The sequence below is a fragment of the Gavia stellata genome, chromosome 4 (assembly GCF_030936135.1).
Source record: "Gavia stellata isolate bGavSte3 chromosome 4, bGavSte3.hap2, whole genome shotgun sequence".
NCBI lineage: Eukaryota > Metazoa > Chordata > Aves > Gaviiformes > Gaviidae > Gavia > Gavia stellata.
In genome coordinates this window covers 84,025,073-84,044,694 of record NC_082597.1, presented here as the reverse complement: position 1 = coordinate 84,044,694, position 19,622 = coordinate 84,025,073, and the positions used below count along the sequence as shown (strand labels likewise).

At 46.6% G+C, this 19,622-nt stretch overlaps 2 protein-coding genes across 2 annotated transcripts; one reads left to right on the top strand and one right to left on the bottom strand.

Annotated features, from left to right (window-relative positions):
* The first annotated feature begins 13,159 nt into the window (after positions 1-13,159).
* On the top strand, positions 13,160-15,917 carry LOC132316918 (late histone H2A.2.2-like). The gene is made up of 2 exons (XM_059816730.1): positions 13,160-13,771; positions 15,852-15,917. The coding sequence occupies exons 1-2, from the start codon at positions 13,160-13,162 to the stop codon at positions 15,915-15,917; spliced, it is 678 nt and encodes a 225-aa protein (XP_059672713.1).
* Positions 15,918-18,421: 2,504 nt separating this feature from the next.
* Positions 18,422-19,375, bottom strand: LOC104254835 (olfactory receptor 10T2-like). The gene has a single exon (XM_009808721.1). It carries the CDS (start codon positions 19,373-19,375, stop codon positions 18,422-18,424), a length of 954 nt encoding a protein of 317 aa, XP_009807023.1.
* Positions 19,376-19,622: the final 247 nt, after the last annotated feature.

The following is a 19,622-nucleotide window of genomic DNA, read 5'->3' as shown; positions in this document are numbered from 1 at the left end:
TATTTGAAGTATAATTTGTATTCAGTGTTCCTAGAGAACCCTCACATGTAACTGCATAACTGAACATAGGGAGACCTTACTCTGAAAGCCATGTCTCTAAGAGGCAGCTTACCACTAAGTAGGAGCTTTACTTTTTCATAGCTGAGGAATGGCTCAGAAAGGCACATGCAGCAATTGCTAGAATAAGAGAATAAGTCTAGGTGTGGCCCAAGTCTGCCTTTTATTGTATGCATCTTTATTTTTAGTAGAAGTGCTTTTAATCGTATAAACAAGACCCAAACCCTTCACGTCGTTAGATTAGTAACTGTTCTAACTTTCAGTGTGCATGAATTTCATAGGAACAAATCATCTCTCTCTCGAAGCAGTGAATACAGTTTATTAGTGCTGAAAGCAAATGCTTTGGGCCACCGACAACTGAAGGAAAATCTGAAGATCCCTGGAACTGGGCTGTGTCACCTTCCAGTCTACAACCAGTCTGCTTGGGGTCTGGTGCTGCCATGGAAAAGGAGACTACTGACTTCAAGAGTCCCTCTGGAAAGAGTCAGACAGTAAAAGGACATCCTGAAACTGAAGGAATAAACCCTTGTCACCACAGGGACACCGGCCACTATGTGACTCTCCCAAGCTACTGTGAAGGACAGATGTATATTTGTTATAATCCTGGATTACAGTGTTGTGTTGCAGCCTTCTGACCCTTGTTCAGGCTGCATAGGAGGAAATAAAAGTAGCAGTTCCTGAGGGAACACAAGAACGAGTCCTGCCACATAACTCAGGACTTTCCTGCACAGAGCAGAATGAGTCCCTCCAACCACAGTCCAAAGCAGAGCTAGTACAGAGGTGATGCTGCAACCGTGGGATCTTCCTCTGGGTCTCTTGGACGACAGTGCCAAATCACCCTTACAAGATGTGCAGGAATTATAAGCATTATTATAAACAATGATTACAGTTTTCATAATCTGGAGATGATTACCCAATAATTAAGGAGCAGCCTTGCACAGCTCTTCAAATGACGTCCCTGGCCGCCCCGGGACTGCCAGGAATCGGGAGTGGCAGCCGCGGGTGTGGCGTGAGGCACACGCACAAGCAGTCGGAAGCAAAGGGAAACTAAATGCAAAGCTGTCCCTGGATAGATGTTCCTGCATCAAACAGAGCAGGGCAAATACTGACAAACACTGAAGACAACGACCGATAAGGAGATGGACCGGGAAGTGTGCAGAGGAGAGAGAGGAGAGGGACTGGCGTCACATTGGTGGGGATGATGGTAGGCACATCTCCTGTCAGCAGGCTGGAGCGGGCAGCGGGCAAGTGATGTTTCAGGGAGACCAGGAGCCACCTAAAGACATCCTCAGCAAGACCATGACACCTCCAACCTCCCCACCCTGCGCCTATGGGGAGGCTGGCTTTCCAGGCAGCAGGCAAAGCTCTTTGGTCAGAAGAGGGGAGAAGCGCACGTTTTACCGTAGCAGGACGTGGTCTCTGTAATTTATCTACTTCTCTGTTGCTTATTGACCCCGAAGGGAGCTGTTGGGCTGCAGGGAGCTGACAGAGTTGACGCGCTAGCCTTCCCTGTCTGGCCCGTGGTGGCTGAGGAGAGCCAAGGGGACAGAGCCCCGTGGAGAGCGGCCAGGTGGGCAGAATCCCCAGGTGGCCCTGGGCCAGCTGCCATGACTGCTACTGCGGGGAAGTGCCCAGTGGGACCACCAAGAATTTGAGAGCACTGGATTTTGCAAGGTGACGTAGGGCAGCCGGGTGACGGAAGAGAGCCAAGGAGAGGGTTTGCAGGGTGGGTACCAGCTGGCGGAGGGGAAGTTCAGATGCATTTCCCTGCCGTGAGGAGATCTCAAATCGCTCTTGTGCCTCCGCTAGCCAAACCAGCATGAAAACCCGGAGGTGCTGCTAGCAAAGTTACAATGCACCTTTCCGGCATCAGTGGGTAAGCAGCGTGTCGTGCCCAACATGAAAATGCTCTGTAAAATCATGGCATGAGAAGCTGAGCCAAGGAGTAAGTAAGATTTGGTTTAATCTATTCTATGGAGGGAACTAGGGAACATTTCAATGAAAAAGGGTAGATCTGAGAACTAAGCAGACCAAAATTTCCAAAGCTGTGAGTGGGGTAGGAAGTGTCACCCCTCAGATAATTTACACATTTGTCTCATTATTTCATGCACTTTCTCTTAAATGTCTCTGGCAGCAAACTCAGCCTCTCACAAGACATCCCAGATGTCAGCTACTCCAAGGCAAATGCAGCCTATCATTAATTTGTAGTCCTGTGCTAAACTTGGCTGGCAGGTTAAAAGCATGTCCCTATCAGAAAAAAGAAAACTGATGTGTAAGCTTGTCTCTACTGCAGCCTACTGAAATTAATAATCTTAGCTGAGTCGGGCAATTAATGTTTCCATGAAATGATAGGACAAGAGGAAATGGCCTCAAGTTGCACCAGGGGAGGTTCAGGCTGGATATTAGGAAAAATGTCTTTCCTGAGAGAGTGGTGAAGCATTGGAAGAGGCTGCCCAGGGAGGTGGTGGAGTCACCATCCCTGGAGGTGTTCAAGGAACGTGTGGACGTGGCACTGCGGGACATGGTTTAGTGGGCATGCTGGTGTTGGGGTGATGGTTGGACTTGATCTTACAGGTCTTTTCCAACCTTAGTGATTCTGTGATTCTGTGTGTACTTTTCTTCCTGAAGGCTCGCTCTGTACTATTGGGCCTGCTTAAAAGGACATTTGGTCCTTTCTGGGGCAGGATGGTTCCTCTGCTTTCACTTTTCACAGGTGGGGACTGCTCCCAGCAAATGAGCTTTTTCAGGCTGATGCTGACTTGGAGTTTACATGATGTATTTTGTTGTGGTGCTTTTTTATTAAGCCCTCTTTCATAGTCCTTGGATGTTAGTTTTTGTCTCTTCCAGGTGATGTTCCTCTTCTCTTGCTGAGTCAGGAGTTAAGACAGTGGTGTGTCTCAGGGGAGATGGAATGATGCAGCAGCCTTTGCTCAGTCTGCTTTGAAATGTCAGTAGAATTTTGCACTTGCAGCTTGTCATGAGCTATTCTATAGTGTTCCTCTATGCTGCTGAACTGCTGTGGGATGCACTTCTCGGGAGGAATGAGCAGTGAAATGAACCATATCACTACGTTCCTTCATAATATGCTTTTGGTCCCATGAAAGGGCAAATGTAATAACCAGGCCAACTAGTTTCTCTAAAGATTTACAGCACAGACTTTGTTACTTGCAGCATTTTGAGGGAAGGTGGAAAATTCTCTTTCTAACTCACCAGCTCTCTGCAGTCGCTAAAATGTGCTCTTGATTTCTGCGTTTCAGCCGGCTTGGATTTTGACGTGCTTTCTTCAGGCTGATTCAAAGTGTGTTTTGGGCAAAAGCTGCATCTGTAATCTGTTTCACGTGCAGCAAAAAGATGCTGCAAAGATGGTTTCCAAGGGACTTAATGATACCGAGCTGCATTCTGGAGTTTGATGTCTTCATCCTGCTGGAGAAGGAGAACTTGCATGTTGCTTAGCTGAGCTCTGATGTTTATACACCAAGTCACTGTATCTCTTTTCAACACACGTGGCATTGGTTGAGCTCTTCACTCTTTAGACAAGCTAGGCTTTGAACAGAGCCACATAAAAGTAACTGCCTTTTCAGCTGGTGTCTCTAAAATGGAATTGAAAGGTAGGAGAAACACGGGAAATAGTTGTTTCTGCTGAGTTTGTATTCAGAAAATAAGCTGTATCAGACAGTTCTTAATGCACTGCATTATTGCCAGACTGTAGCATTGTCCTCTGAGAGCCAAAAGCAAATGTCAGCAGGGCAATCTCCAAGTCTAGGTAGCCCAGTTCCAAGCCCAATGCTTCTCAGTAGTTTGGGAAGTTGCCTGGTAGCTGTTTCCCAAAAAAGACCAATCCTCAGCATTAAAACTTTACAGTCTGAAAATCACTCTTCTTATCTAATGATGCTTGAGTGGTCAAGTTCAATGGGATGCACTTCGCTCTGTTTTTTTCATGCAGAGTGGTGCATGATAATGGCTTTTCAACATTACAGAACTAAAAAATAATAATTAATATTTTCTTTTCCTTCTGCCACCCTTTCATGTAACCATGTCTCCACCTGTTATTTTCTTATGCTGTAGGACTTTGTGGTCTGCTGGCCATATTGTTAAAGTTTTCCCTTGGATAAAAAGTTGGGTGAAAAAGCAAGCGACATTTTTTTGTGTTCTGTGTTTATGCAGATACATAAGGATCTGTGAACTAGAGAGTAACTGCAACAGGGGTATGAGTGACACGCTGAGTGCTGTGATCTTGGTGGAAAAGAGGTACACTTTTCAAACACCCAGCTCATTGATCTGGTGCTGGGTTTGCAATTCTCTCTCCTTTGATTAAAATAGCCAGTTTTATAAAACTGTTAGTGTTCCATAAATAAGTGAAAGAGATCTGCTCTGTATGCTGTCTAATTCTGCTGATTGTAGGTCTGCTCTATACATTTCAACACCTGCGGCGCTGACAGGTATAAGGGTTTTCCACATTTGACATACTTGATTGTCTGCTTTGAAATGCGCAACAGTGATCATCTGAGTTGCCTTTGTCACTGTCTTAAAGCACTAGCATCCAACAAGGAAGGCTGTGCCACTGTTCTGCTGCTTGCCCTTTGGGAGGATCCAGATTAAAGCCTGAACGATGCTTACTGTCCAGAGCTTGTAGTCTGAGCTGCACTCATGTTTGCGTGGTGGCAGAAGTGTAGCTGTGAATATGTGATTCTTCAGTACAGGTATTCAGCTACTGCCTCTGAATGAGCATGACCCGCAGGGGGTAAGATGTGGGTCCAGGAGGAGTTTTGTCATTTCATGTCCCTTTAGTCCTTCTGAAAACATGCACTGTATTAAATTAGATTTTGAAAATGGCAATCTCCTTTTTTCTTTAAAAGAGGCAGGTAGCATTGCCAACCGAGTCCCACCTTTCCCGTAAGTTTGTGGAAACCATAGTGCTATAGCTAAACCACCTGCAGCAGGCCAGCAGCCGCTCATCCTCACCTTAACTTCTTTCTTGGTGTAGCAGCGGTTTTCCTGCTGCAGATTGCTCCTAACCCATTGGAACTGGGATTTGACTATTGGGGGACATTGACAGAGTCTTTGAGTTTGAATAACTGCTGAGATCCAGGAAATGGAATAACAGGGTGTCTGTACCAGGTTCGTACATGTGATACCTCTTGTACTAGTATATTTTGACCCTAGAGATATTACCTCCTCTCTGAGTGACTGATGGAACTGAGTCACAATGTGATTTGAAGTTGGGAGCTAATATGTGAGAAAAATTTCCATTTCAGTTGGCATTTAGTTTTTCAAGCCTGATGACCATAGGCTGCTCTTCTGAAGTAATTCTGGAGTCAAACTCATCTCATTCAGGCAGGAGTCAAAGTGTTAGATGCAGGCTGGTATCTCTGTAAGTCTTGTTAGTCTGCCATGCTTATTAGCGACACTTACCTAGTACATCCTACCTTCTTGTGCATTCAAACACCATTCTGAAAATAGCTAGTTTTAAGTAAAATCATCTATTTGTGCAGGGAAGTGAAGGAAGGAGCAGAAATAGAAGCTCAAAACCTTTCCATTTCCCTTGAGCTACTCTGCACCACATGAGATTAATTAGAAGACTGGTGTTTTTTATGAAATTTCAATGTAAGAAGCTTCAGATGTCCTCTTGGCCAATAGCACAAATTGGCATCTGTTTCTGAAACAATGGCAAGATCTAACTGGACAAAGAAGAACATAACAAGGTTGAAGAGATGAGGGACTATTTGTCTGTTACAACTAGAAACATCGGCTAAGAAACTTCTTTTTCCTTTGCTCATCCTTCAGGATGAAAAGATTATTCTGAAGACAGAGATGGCTTGTTTTTATCCCAGGGCCAAGCCACCGTCAGAACAATAATGGGACTTGCAGGAGCAGCATGTGCCAGGCACTTTTTGAGATCAGACTAACTGGAGTTGCTGTCTTGGTGCTAAGTGAATGGGAAAGTTCATTAATACTGACTGTGGTCTACTATTATTGACCTTCTCCCTTCCTCCACTGCCCCTAAGGAAAAAGGAAAATATTTTCCAACTTTCCCAAGCTCTGGGTATTCTTTGTATTTGAAAATCAAACCATTCATTTAAAGAGAAAAATAAGCATATATATGGCAATAATCTAGTAACTTTGTCAGTTTTAAGATTCTGGCAGACATTTAACAAGGAAATTTGTAAGTGACATGGATTTCTTTGAAATTGGAGTTGGGCTTCTCAGTCATTTCAGTATTCCAGAAATTGCTGTCCTTGTTCTCTAGCTTTCCAAATGTAACTGTGAAAACCTTGGCAGGGGACATGCATGTACTGTCCCCGACTGCAGCAGCTGTTCTCAGGAGGTGTTGAGGCAGAGCTGGGCTTGTTCTGCCTGGATTGCTCCAGGCCTTTCTTGGCAGTCAAACACCGAGCGCTGCCAATGACGTAGGCTGGATTTGTGGTCTGAGCTGAACTGGAAGGGGTAAAGGTATCAGGGGCATTTGAGTGCCACAGACAAATCAAATGGACCTGTCTTGTAGTATTACTGGGGGCTGAGTAATTTGGAAAGGTGACCAAGTTACCTTGCCCCTGAATTTTGGAAGCTGATTCTGGGCTTCGATGCTGCCCTTTTCATTTTCAGCTGAAAAAAAGAGCCATTTTTGCAAGCTAGTTCAGCTGGAAAAAGCCAAATCTTTGCAAGTAGGAATGTGCATATATGTGTGTGATATGTTTTACACCAACGGGACTTAGCTGGAATCATGGTTTTAACTAAAACAAAATCAAAACCAGTAGAGGTTAAATGCTAACAGTTTTTAACCGTTGTCAGGGGTGGAAAAAGCTCATTTGAACTTGATGCAAAATTCCCTTTCTGTTGCAAGCATTCAGGTCTCAGTGTGTCTGTGTAATGTGTATGCACATAGGTGTGTGCTCTCTAATGATATTTTCAGTTTTAATGGAAACAGTGAAAACCTCCAAAAGATTAATGAACTTATTCCAGTCCCAGATACTGTGTGCTTTCTGGGATCTGCAGTAGGATTGTACCATTTACAATTTAGAATTTTCTGTAAGACCATTCTGCATATACACCAGGCACAGATGTGCTCAGTACTGAAACAGAAGGCAAAGACTTACAGAAAGCAGGTAGCTCTGGAAGGGAGAGAAAAGATATTACCCCAAAAAGGAATGATGCTTTGCTATTCCTTGAGTATTCTGACTGTTTTTCTTGAAAACCTGAATTTATACTTCCAAATGTGCATCCATCTTTGTTCAGTGGTTTTCTTTATAATAGGACATTGTTCTTTTGTGACTGCTTGTTTCAGCGATGTTTGCATAGCTCAATGTTTGCTGTGCCCCAGACGTAAATTTTACTCTTCTATCAGATTCCTGTAGCCCTCAAGAATCAAAGTGTCTCCAGTGAAATGAAAACTAGGGTAGCAAGTTACACGGAATTTCTGTGAGCGCTGTGGCCACAACTGACCCAGTGTCCTCCTCATGTGCCAGCATGTATATTTGCATGTGCCCTGCGGTTAGCCAGATAGAGCAATCTGGGGTCGAATGAGGTCTTGTAGGCTAGTTCTAGGTTGGATCAGTTCACCAGTACAGCACCCAGTTCTCTTTGTAGCTTTGTCTGGGGTGGCACACAAGGGGTAGTGGCAACTGGTTTTAGTGGCTTAAACTGGTTGTGGAACGGCAGTCTTCGGGTGCAATTCCCCAGTGAAAATTTGGTTGTTGAGGTTAAGCACCTCTTTAAATGTGTGTCCACTTTCCAACTCAGTGGGGAGATTTTTCCAACACAGGTGACTTAGCTCTGTGTAGGAGAAAGGCAACATGCAGTCTGAGACAATGCTTTCTCTCAGACAGAAGAAAATATATGAAGTAACAAAGAAATGCACAATATTATCTGGTGTCTTCCACTTTCTTCCCTCACAGCTGGAATAGACCAGGGAATTTATTCTCCTCCAGTTTGCAATACTTCAAAATGCCTTTAAGGCTGGATCTTGCACTATTTTCACACACAAGACAATTGTATAGTCAAGTAAACCTTTGCTTTTGTGAGATTTTTCCTGTTATTTACATTTGCTTTTCCTCGACTTCATATCTTCCTGAACCTTCCTGGTGCATGGAATTTCGGGCACTGAAGCACAGAGGCATGAGGGAGAAAACAGGTAAAATGAAGGGAGCGAAGGTGGAAGCAGTAAGTTATTCTCAGTTCTTTTCCAGAGATAATCCATTTTAATTTATAAACCTGCATAATGGTAGGCAACTTTTTTAAATGAAAAAAGCAGTGTAGGATAAAATGGAAAAATCAAAGAAAACAGGAGAAACTGGGGTAGAAACAGGGGTAGAAGTTGTGCTTTAAATTTTTATGCTTCGCTCCTAGTTTCCTAGACGTGAAAAAAAATATTATGTTGTCTACAACGGTTTTTGTAGGAAGGCTCAATGTGAATCCTTCTGGAAGGGGAAGGTGATTTTTCTTTTAAGCAAAACTGATTTCACTCATGCTCCTTCTGCCATGGATTTCACTTACTCATTCTCCCGTATTCACAAATGCCAAGACAAGTGTGTCCAAGTAAGCTGGGAAGGAATAATAGTGCCACAGGGGAGAGGTGTCAGCAGCTGCTGAGTCCTCATCATGTCTCTAGAGGTTCTTCTTGATTGGCAATCATTATTAATCATTACTAACTGAATTTTGGTTGTGCCTTTTGTGTCTTCTACGAGTAGAGATTTACTGAGATCATTTGCCTGACTGTCCTCTCTTGCCCCTTGCAAGTCCAAGGAAAAATTGCTGAGTCTCAGTGTTCTTTATTTTCCTACTTGAGGATTTTATGGCTTCAAGCCTGTTTTTCAGCTGTCACCTTATCTTTATGGCTTTAAATTGCTGCTGTTCTTGTTCTCTGGTTATTTGAATGACAACCTTCTGCACTAATTAAGGCATGCTATGCCTTTATCCCTCCTTCCGCTCTTTATTCAGATGCCTCTTCATACCCGTTTCCATTCAGATGCCATTCATTCCAAACTCAAGATGTCTGTTATAATGATCAGCAGTTTAATGCAGTATTTGCCTCAGAAAAACACATAGGGCACACATGGATAGCTTTTCATTGCTTTGGATGCCAACTATAAAAAGCCCATATGTAGAGGACCTGAGAGCAAATGTGCAACATACTTGAAAAGTAGCGTTTACTAGAAAATACACTTTTTGTGACACAGCAATTAAACCAGCAGGATTTTATACTTAAAAACACATCCTATACTTAGCAATTCTGAATTATATTAAAATTACACTATGGTACAGTACAATAATATAGTAAGTTCAGGATACTAAAGCTCGTTACTAGAATGTTATCAAACAGAAACTGAATGCAGTATGAAATCTCATGTGCTGACTTTTAAACCACTGTGCATTACTCCATAGCTAATGAGTGCAAAATTCTTATTTAGGTAAGGCCAAGAGTGTACGAAAGATGAAATAGGAATTGAACTTTTAAGGTAAGCATTTTCTTTTTCCCTGTGTCCTGCTTATAACTGCCTGTAGCACAGATATGAGTAAAGTCTGCCTTTGTAGGGCAGTGAAACAACCGGGAATCTCCTAAAGGAAATGGAGGGACCCTGGATAGTCTCAGTGTTGACCTGCTGCCACCTTCTGGTCATAGAATCCTAGAAACCTAGAATCCTAGAATCCTAGAATCCATTCAGGTTGGAAAAGACCCCTAAGATCATCGAGTCCAACTGTTAGCCTAACACTGCCAAGTCCACCACTAAACCACGTCCCTAAGCATCACATCCACACGTCTTTTAAATACCTCCAGGGGTGGTGACTCAAGCACCTCGCTGGGCAGCCCATTGCAATGTCTGACAACCCTTTCAGTGAAGAAATTTTTCTAAATATGCAATCTAAACCTCCCCTGGTGCAATTTGAGGCCGTTTCCTCTCATCCTGTTGTTGTGCCACAAACTGGTAAGGGTGCTTTGCAAGGATGAACTGTGAAAAGTTTTGTTCGTCAAAACCATCGTTGTGAGTGCTGTCGTCCGATTCATATTTCAGAAGACCCTCTGCAAGCAGATTTTTATGGCAAGATTTCTTTCTGAATGGTTAGTAAAATGGGGAGTCTTAACCCTTGTACCCCAGATTTAAAGGGACTTCACTCTCTCAGACTGGATGGTTGGGTCCCAGATTCCTTATATGAGAAGCAGCACTGTCTGCCTACTGTGCTTTCTACTTACTTGGAAGAAGCTACTTTTTGACAAACAAGTGAACTAAGTTCCATGAGAACTGGGGCAAAAGCTAAGTTGCAGACCCTTATCTTCCCAACAACTAGAAATTAGTGATACGTATAATAGACAGGTGACCTGTATGAGCAGAACAACTCAAGAACAGAATTTTAATTTCTATTGTGCGTTCATAAAAGTATCTGCATATGAAGTCACCTGCAATATTTAGTATTTTACCCAAGCTGTTGGAATCACATGACATTGGGAATATTGGCTATTAATTTTAAAGGTAGATTTCTAGTTTCCAGAATGCTCAAGAAGTCTAGGAAAACTGAATCCAATTGATTTGTAAGATACTGCAACACAGGCATTTATTCTATTAAGAAGTTCCTGCTGTTTGAGAGAAGATCATGGGTATCAGGAGACTTGATTCGTGGGGTACCTGTAAGGAAAAATGCCACAAAAGTAGCAGGGTTCATAGATACTAATTTGGATCTATGACTGCTTACACAGGCTGAGGCATTAAATTCAAATTATATCAATGGTAAGAACTCTGGGAAAACTGGAAAGCAACAAGAATTTACTATTAATACCAGAAGCCAAATATAAAATTGGGTGCATTCCTGTTAGCGGTACAGGCATTTGAAAACACTCTATTTCTGAAACGACCTCACGCACGGAGGTTATTCATCTTTCCATCATCCCAGAGAGTGGTTCCAAAACTCCATGACTATTCTCAGAACACCAGGAAAGGCACAACTCTCGGTCCATGTTATATTGCTCTTATACGAAGCAGCATGATTTAGCTCCTCCGCATCTTTGCTAGAGCTAACCTGAAAAAAAAGGAAAGCAAGTCCAGCTGTTTCATCCCTTGGACAGGCCCAGCCTCTTCATCTTGTCAGGCTGCCACGTACACTTACAAAGGTGTCCCTGAATGAAGGAGTGTAAGAACAAACAGTGGAAAATTTGAAAAGACATGGGAGGAAGATGGGGCCAAGGGGAAGACCTGGGTTTACTATTTGATCTAAAGTGTGAAACCCACATTGGGCAATGTGAGGAGGGAGTGGACTTCCAAAGTACCTAAATGATATGATGGAATGAATTTTTAGTAAAAAAAAAAATAGTAGAAAAAAGAAAAAAAAGACTCCTCTGTGCCATCTGAAAAACTACCTATATTGCTACAAAAAGCTCAGAAGGCTGAATGTGTAGAAATCAAAAGTAAATATCTCTAACACATTTATCTTGATGGAAGGCACTTAAAGAAACCTCAGGATACAAATCCGGGCAAAGCACGTTGCCTGCATTACCTCTGGGATGAAGTACAGGAGACATAGTGACGCAGGCAGGAATATTGAGCAGTCCTTGAGAGGTTCTCAAGCCATTTCTCCTCTGCAGCCTTGCCCAGACAGACCTGCCCCAGGCAGTCACACCCCAGGTACCCTGTCTTTGTAAACCACAGCAGGCCTCTGGGCTGGTTTGGGATTTCTTCTGCCTGGGTCACTCTCCACCCTGCCCTGCCCAACATGGGAGGAGAGGGAAGGGAAAGGGAAGCGGCGCTGGAAGAGGAAGACACAGGAAAATGTGGGCTTTGGTTGGAGGGAAGAGCATGTGCTGGTTTTGGTTGGGATAGAGTTAATTTTCTTCATAGGAACTAGTATGGGGCTGTGTTTTGGATTTGTGCTGAAAACAGTGCTGATACACAGGGATGTTTTACTGCTGAGCAGTGCTTACACAGAGTCACAGCCTTTTCTATTCCTCACAGCACCCCACCAGTGAGTGGGCTGGGGGGGGACAAGGAGTTGGGAGGGGACACAACTGGGACAGCTGACCCCAACTGACCAAAGGGATATTCCATACAATATGATGTCGTGCTCAGTATATAAACTAGGGGGAAAGCTAGCCGGGGGACCGCTGCTTGGGCTGGGCTTTGGTTGGAGGGTGGTGAGCGATAGTTTTCATTTGCTTCACTTCCTTTTCTTGTTTGTTGTTGTTATTTTCCTTTTCATTACAATTTTTATTATTATTATCATTATTATTATTATTTTATTTTATTTCATTTCACTTATTAAACTGTTCTTATCTCAACCCACAAGCTTTCTCACTTTTACTTTTCTGATTCTCTTCCCCATACCGCTGGGGCGGGGGGGAGTGAGCGAGCGGCTCTGCGGCACTTAGGTGCCAGCTGGGGTTAAACCACGACATGCTGGGAGAGCTGGGGCTGTTCAGCCCAGAGAAGAGAAGGCCCAGGGGGGGTTGCCCAGATTGGTTCTGGAGTCTCCACCTGCAGATACTCAAAACCCAAAGGGATCCAGGTCTGGGCAGGCTGATCTAGCTGAACCTGCTTGGGCAAGGTGTTGGTCTAGATGATCCTGAAGGATTACTTCTGACTTCAGCAGTTCTGTGGCTTGGGGTTCCCATGACATGGGGAAGAGCAAAGGGAAGGAGGTCCTCTCCCCAAGAACGGCCATATGGGTTTGGGTTGGAGGGGAGAGACAAGGGCTGAAGGGAGAGCTGTCGCGGGGCAGGGACGGGGAGGAGAAGGCAGAGGAGGGGAGAGCGCTCGGCCCTGTAGCAGCTCCCCCCGTGCCCAGGGCTGGGAAAGCCTCTGCCGCGGAAAAGAGGAGCGGAGCTGGGGAGCAGAGCTGCTCCCTGAGCTCACCCACAGAGGGCGGAACTGGCAGCGATGATGTCACAAGTGAGGAGGTGAGGTCACAGAGGAAGTCCTTTCCTATTGGTCCCCGCCACCCCAGGAGAGCCCTTGCTCCCGCTGCCCTGGTGAGCAAAGGGCCCGAACCTGCGCAGGAGAGGGCCACAGCCTGAGCTCTTCTTCAGAGGGGCTGGGCCGAAGCGGGGTCGGTGCCGGCCAGAGCACGTGGGGAGGGGACACCCTGCCCGGACAAGGCTTGGCCAGGCCCAGGCAAGCTGAAGATGGAGACAGGAGCCACCAGCGAGGGCCAGCAAGGATGGCAAGGACAGGCGGGCGAGGCAGGCCGGGCACGGGAGGACGCAGCGTGGGGGCACCTGCGGGAGCAAGCTGCGAGCAGCATGTCCGGAGAAGAGGAGGTCCGCACGGTGCCTGAGCAGGAGAGGGAGCCCGAAGCGACACGTTCCGGGGGCCCCTCCGAAGGCAGCGAAGCCAAGGCCAAAAAGAGCCGCTTGTCCCGGTCCTCCCGGGCCGGGCTGCTCTTCCCCGTGAGCCGCGTAGACAGGCAGCTGCGCCAAGGCCGCTTTGCTGAGCGCTTTGGAGCCAGGGCCCCCGTCTATCTGGCTGCGGTGCTGCAGTGGGTGACGCACAAGACCATGGAAGTGGCTGGCAAGATTTCCAAGCAGAGCAAGCAGCAGCGCATTTCTCCATCGCACTTGCAGATGGCGGTGCAAAAGATCTCTGGGCTTAGGAAGCTCCTGCGAGGCGCTGTGCCCAGGGGCCGTGGCAAGGCTGTCCCCCAAAGACGGCGTGTGGCCTCACCCTCCAAAAAGAAGACGACCAAGAGCAAGAAGAGATGCCCCACGCAAAGGGCTGCACCTGCCCGTGCCACTGCTGCTGTCAAGTGAGAAGAAAGCAGAAGCTCTTGCCCCACACCGGCAAGGCACGGCCAGGGCTGCTACGTGTGCAAGGCACTATGGTCTAAGGGGCAATAAAAGCTTCTGCAATGCCAAGCGGGACATGGGGCCTTTTTGTGCTGCGTGTTGGACTAAGTCTCCTGGCTGGACAAGGGCACGCGGCTGGGGCTGGGGATAAAGCTCTGCAAAGGGAGGCTGTAGAGCAGCCCTTGCTGAGAAGGAGGGCAGGAACCTGCCTGGGGGGCAAGTGGCCCTGACAGGTAGCACCTGCCTCCAGCTCTGGTTTGCACTTGGTCTGAAAGCAGCTGAGAGGGGGAGAAGGGATCTGCCCCACAGAGGATGGGCGTAGGCTGTGAGGGATGGAGAGGGTGGATGTTTCTGGAAGAGCCGAGGGCCCTGGAGGTGCCTCTTGCACCGTCCCAAGGAGTAATATGGGAGAGACTGCAAGTGCCCCGCAGTTGAACACCCTCCTTCCTGGGTGGGGCGGGCAGGAAAGCACTTGGGCTCATCACTATCAGCACCCCAATTTCCACAGCTGCCTGTTCATGCAGAGCCTGACGGCCGGGATCCTCCACACCTTCCTTTCCATGGCTCTTAGAGAGCCCTCAGGTTCCAGATCCAGCCCGAGCACACTGCCTGCCTTTCTTCCAGGTGAAGTACACAAGGACAGGCCCTCCTGTGGGAGCTTCCCACCAGGCATATCCCCATCTGGGACCCTGCAAAGGCAGGAAAAGCCCCTTTCTGACAGTGACTCTTACTCATTTTTCCCCACTTTTCCTATTTATTTCCACACTGCAAGGTCTTCGGGATCTTGAGTATGTATCCTATATGCCTAGGCTGAAGCTAGTTTTTCCTTGAACTCCATGGAAAGAGGTGGAAGAGAAAGGAAGGGCACACACACCATCGGGAAGTGTGTTGTCTGGTTTCCATAGGCAAATGCATTCCACTCAAAACTGCTACAAACAGGTGACCCAGCTCATTGCAGGATTTTCTAGACACTCGGGGCATGAAGCGCTTTGGCTGAAGGAATAGTTGAAACATACTCTTCTTTCCATCTTCTTCTGCTAACACACTCCAGAGTGGTTTCCAGTGGAGACCAGGGGAAAGTCACATCCATCCTCCCTTGTCTTTAAGCCTCAGAGACAATACGCAGCACATAAACACATCTCTGAGACACCTGGGAAATTATCTCAGTGGCACCACAAACTTCTTGTGGCTGATGTAAATAATACTGATATAAATACTGATGCTGTGGGGAATTTATCAAATAAACAGGTATTCCTGTCTAATCATCAGTGCTCCAAATGCAACAAAGTCACCTGCTACAATACTAGGGGATTTAAATTATTTTCAGTATATAGGGGCTATCAAAGATTAAAAAAGGCACCCCACCCCTGGAAATCTGAAAGCAAGCCACGGATAACCAGGGTTTTGGTTCCCTCCTTTCCTGGTGTCGAGGTGTGTGGCGCAAGATAAAGAGAAAGACATACAGGAGAGCATATCCTTAAGTTTGACCCTTAAGTTTGAGGTGTGATAACGAACTGCACTAGAATTTCTGTTTATAAAAGGAATTTTCACATTCTTCAAGAGTGAGGGTGCCTCTGACCATTTATTTCCAACCAGGATTTGCTTTCTGCTTTTCTTTACAACCGTATTCGGTGCTTGTTTAATTGCAAGGAGAGGAGAGCGGGTGCTGGCTCTGAAACTTTCGTAGCCCTGGCTTTGCCACTGCTTACAACCTCTCTGCTAATGGCCCTCTTGGCTGAGTGCCTTCCAGTCCCCTCCGCAAGTTTGTCCCCAGTCTACGTGATGTGAGAAGAACAGCGCTCTCTCTTAAACATGGGGGTGACGGGGGGAAGCAGGTGGCTCCAAACGAGAGAGCTTGTTTCCACTCCGCGGGACACTGCCGGAGAAACCTCACAGCCCCGGGGGCTTCACGGAGTATCGTCTGGCAGCCCTGCGTGGCCAGCCCCGAACATCGTCGCCAGCAGACGTGTAAATGCTTTGCAAAACAAGGAGTCTGAACTTTTAACAACCCCCACTGTGGCCTGTGTCACAGCACAACGAGGGCACTGGGAATCACCCGTGCCACTTGCAGAAGCCCCGTCAGACTTGTTATCGTTGAAACGCTGACACCTTAATGACGCCTCGTGCGGCTCCTCTCTCGGCACTGCGGGACCCTCCCGGGTGCCGTTTGGGCAGGCAGAGCCTCAGCCCGCAGGCTCCGTCACCCAGAGCACTCGGCAGGGCTGTGTGACCCACGTGCTTGGTTCAGGCTCTGGCAGTGCCTTGCCTGCATGGCAGCTCAGGCACGGCCACTGCCGGCACTGCAGCGCCTGTTGCGCGATGGCTGTCAGCTAAAAGTTGGGATTTCACCCTTTCCTTGGCTCAGGTTCAGTTCCCTTCTCAGCCATCTCCTTGTGCGTTCGTCCATCCACTTCTCCATCTACAACAGCTCCCTGGAAGAGGCATTGTCACCCGCTCTGCCCTTTCTGGCTGCGCTCTTCACCTCTGCTTCCCTTGCCGTCTTAGGGATGAAGTGATTCCTGTCGGATACCTGCTGTGAAATCCCTCCCCAAACCTCCCCAGACCCCAGAGGTTGTTCCCAAGGACCAAAACAAACAGAGAGCGCTACTGAGAAAGCCACAATTGGCTGTGGGGAGGCAGAGATGGGGAAAGAGCACCTGATGGCACAGCATACCAAAAATCAGCTGCAATTTAGATGCTTAGATGCCCTTGTGGACCTGCCTTGGTTGAACTGTGAAAGGTGAAGCTCCTGCAGTCCTGGCCTGTGAGAGCAGCCATGCCCTGTGGTTTAAAGGGCGGTCTGCAAAGAAAGGCACCCGCATCTTGTGCGCTTGGCTTGGGTCAGCCATAGGGAGTCCAGGGGAACTTAAGAGATGGTGGAGCACAGGCGCACATTTTCTGGCCAAAGGGAGACATGTTGTCAAGGACGTAAGCTCAGCAGGGCTTAAGGTCACAGGTGATTTCAAAGGCAGGATGTGGTTAAAGATGAACGTCCTCGTAGTGATCCCTGTCCCTTATCCTAATGAGTCAGGGCTAGGTTGTGCAGCAGTCTTCAAAAAGGAATGGGCAAAGCCTTGAGGGATGCTTGGAGCAGGTAGCGAAAGAGCGTGCTCTGAGCGAGTTATTCCAATGAGGTTTGCGATGTGGTTAGAAAGAAGGTGATTTTAGCAGGGCTTAGAGTGCATGTGCGTGCAGGAAGGGGGAACATGAGATTCAAACAGCACCGTTCTCAGATGGGAAGGAGGTACTTACACGGGCACCGAGTAACTCGGTGTTTGCCTCTAATCTTGCCGAATTTGACCAGGGAGGAAGGACTTGAGGAACAGAGGTGGAAACAAGTCTTGGGCATGAGCAGAAAAAGACGCAGCCCCTGAGCAACACTTTGGACCCCCATTGTTGAGATAGATACTGCTCCCTCCAACTGTAATGCGGGTGTGCGCAGCCAGCCCAGCCATGAGGTAGGACGAGGTTTTGCTGGGTGGCAGAACTGGGGCAGATGGTTTCGGATCGAGGAGAATCAGAGACAGATGAGCTCCCTGGCTGGACTTAAACAACAGCTTTGTCTCTCTCTCCCACCAAGACAGCAAGCGCAAATCACAATAGCAAACGCAAATCACACTCACTGTTATCCTTTTCTCTGGCAGTGCTTCAGGTTCGTTGGCTGTAACCTACCGACGTCGAGTGGAAGGGTGTAAGAGAGACAGCCTGTTTCCCTGCATTCAGAGAACTGGTACACTCCAGGTGAACAAGGCATCCCTCAATCTCCTGCCAAGTGGCCAAGAGGAGAAGAGTCACAAGCCCAGCTGTGCTCTCCCGCAGTCTCAGTTTGAATGGAGCATAAATGGACATGGAGCCAACGGCCACCAACTCGGGGCTCGGGGGCACGCTGTGCTCTAGCTCTCATGAAACTGCAGGAGCTTTGTTGCCTGAGGAGAGGCCACCATCATCTGGGCTCAAGGAGACTCGTGCTTCACTGAAGGGCTCTACACCCATCTGGGTCATAAAGACAAGACCATTCTTCCCTCCACAGGGTGGTATGAAAGGAAGAACCGAATAATGTTCTTCAGGACCACACTGGTGATCTCAGGTCCTAGCAAGAATGATGCAGATGTGCAAAGGAGCATGCGTCAGGAGGTACCCTGCTTCAGAAATGGGATGCTGGGCCAGGTGACCCCCAGAGGTCCCTTCCAGTCAAACTTCTTCTGTGAATCTGTTCGTGCAGGCATTATCTCTGGCTCTGAAGTGAAAGCCAACGTGAGCATAATAAAGGATAATAAAGGCAGTGAAGCTCTTTTACAGACCCAGTTATCCAAATGGTGTAGGTACCATGCTAATAATTTATTCTTCAGTCCGTCACAATGGTCTTTTCATCTCCCTTACCAGCTCACAACAGTAAGCAACATAGGTGGCAGTGAGTGGTGGCTGCAGGTCAGCTTTTAGTAGTGCAATTTCTCCTATTACAGATTATCATAGGATTATCCAGGTTGATAACCAGCATTATTCCAAATTGAATTGTACCCTATTTTTTCATTGTCAAAGTACAAAAAACCCCATCTACCTAAGGGGAGAGACTATTAACACCAGAACTTCAAGGAGCTCCCCTCACCTCATTCTTGTGCACAATTTTCTTCCCAGGCCTTTCCGAAGGGCCAAGTGCACACCTTTCCGAAGGGCCAAGTGCACATCCTTGTTCCTCAGGCTGTAAACCACAGGGTTCAGCAAGGGAGTCACCACAGCATAAATGACAGAAATCAGAGTGTCCGCCTCCAGGGAATAGGTGGATTTGGGCCTCAAATGGATGATGGATGCGCACCCAAAGTGCACAACAACCACAGTGAGATGGGAGGCACAAGTGGAAAAGGCTTTACTTTTCCCCTCAGTAGAGGGGATCTTGAGGATGGCGTTGACGATCAAAACATATGAGAGAAGAATCCACAAGAATGAGCCAAACACAACCACAATACAAAAAATAAAAATTACTATCTCAATTCCGTTACTTTCTGTGCAAGCTGCCTGAATGGCAGGAGCCATGTCACAGAAGAAGTGATTAATTTCCTTCTCTCCACAGAAAGGCAATGTGAATATAAAGTAGGTACCTATCAGGAACAAGGTAAAGCCAGTCACTGAGGCAAAGGCCACTAGCTGTCTACAGACTCTGTCGTTCATGAGGACTTTGTAATGCAAAGATTTATATATAACCACACATCGGTCATACCCCATTGCTGTTAGAAGCATACAGTTAGTGCCTCCAAAGCCAATGAAGAAAAACATCTGAACAGCACATCCAGTGAAAGAAAAGGACTTTTCTTCTGTTATTAGATTTACCAGCATCTTGGGAATGACAGCAAATGTATAGCAAGGTTCTGAAAAAGAGAGAATGGAAAGGATGGGGATGTGAAGATGATGATGAAGCCTGATAATTGTCATTAGCAGGACATTTCCAGTGAGGGTGACCAGGTAAGTCAGGAAAAAAAAGACAAATAACGGAATCTGAAGAACTGGAAAATCTGAAAATCTGATCAAGACGAACCCTGTCACTTTGGTTTCATTCATCATAAAATTTCTGATCTAGAAAGAGGTCATTGTCAAAAAGAAATCTGACACGAATGGGGAGAAAAGTAACAAAACCATTTCCCCTTCATAAACCCCAAAGCACAGTATAACAGCAGGAAGTAGTCTTACGCAAATGGACAGTATTTCTACAGTGAAGCAATAATAACAGTAAGAAAGAGAACTTTGTTTCCTTTTAAGTTCCCTGCTTCTTTGCAAAATCTCCAATTAGGAATATTATTAAATGTAGTAT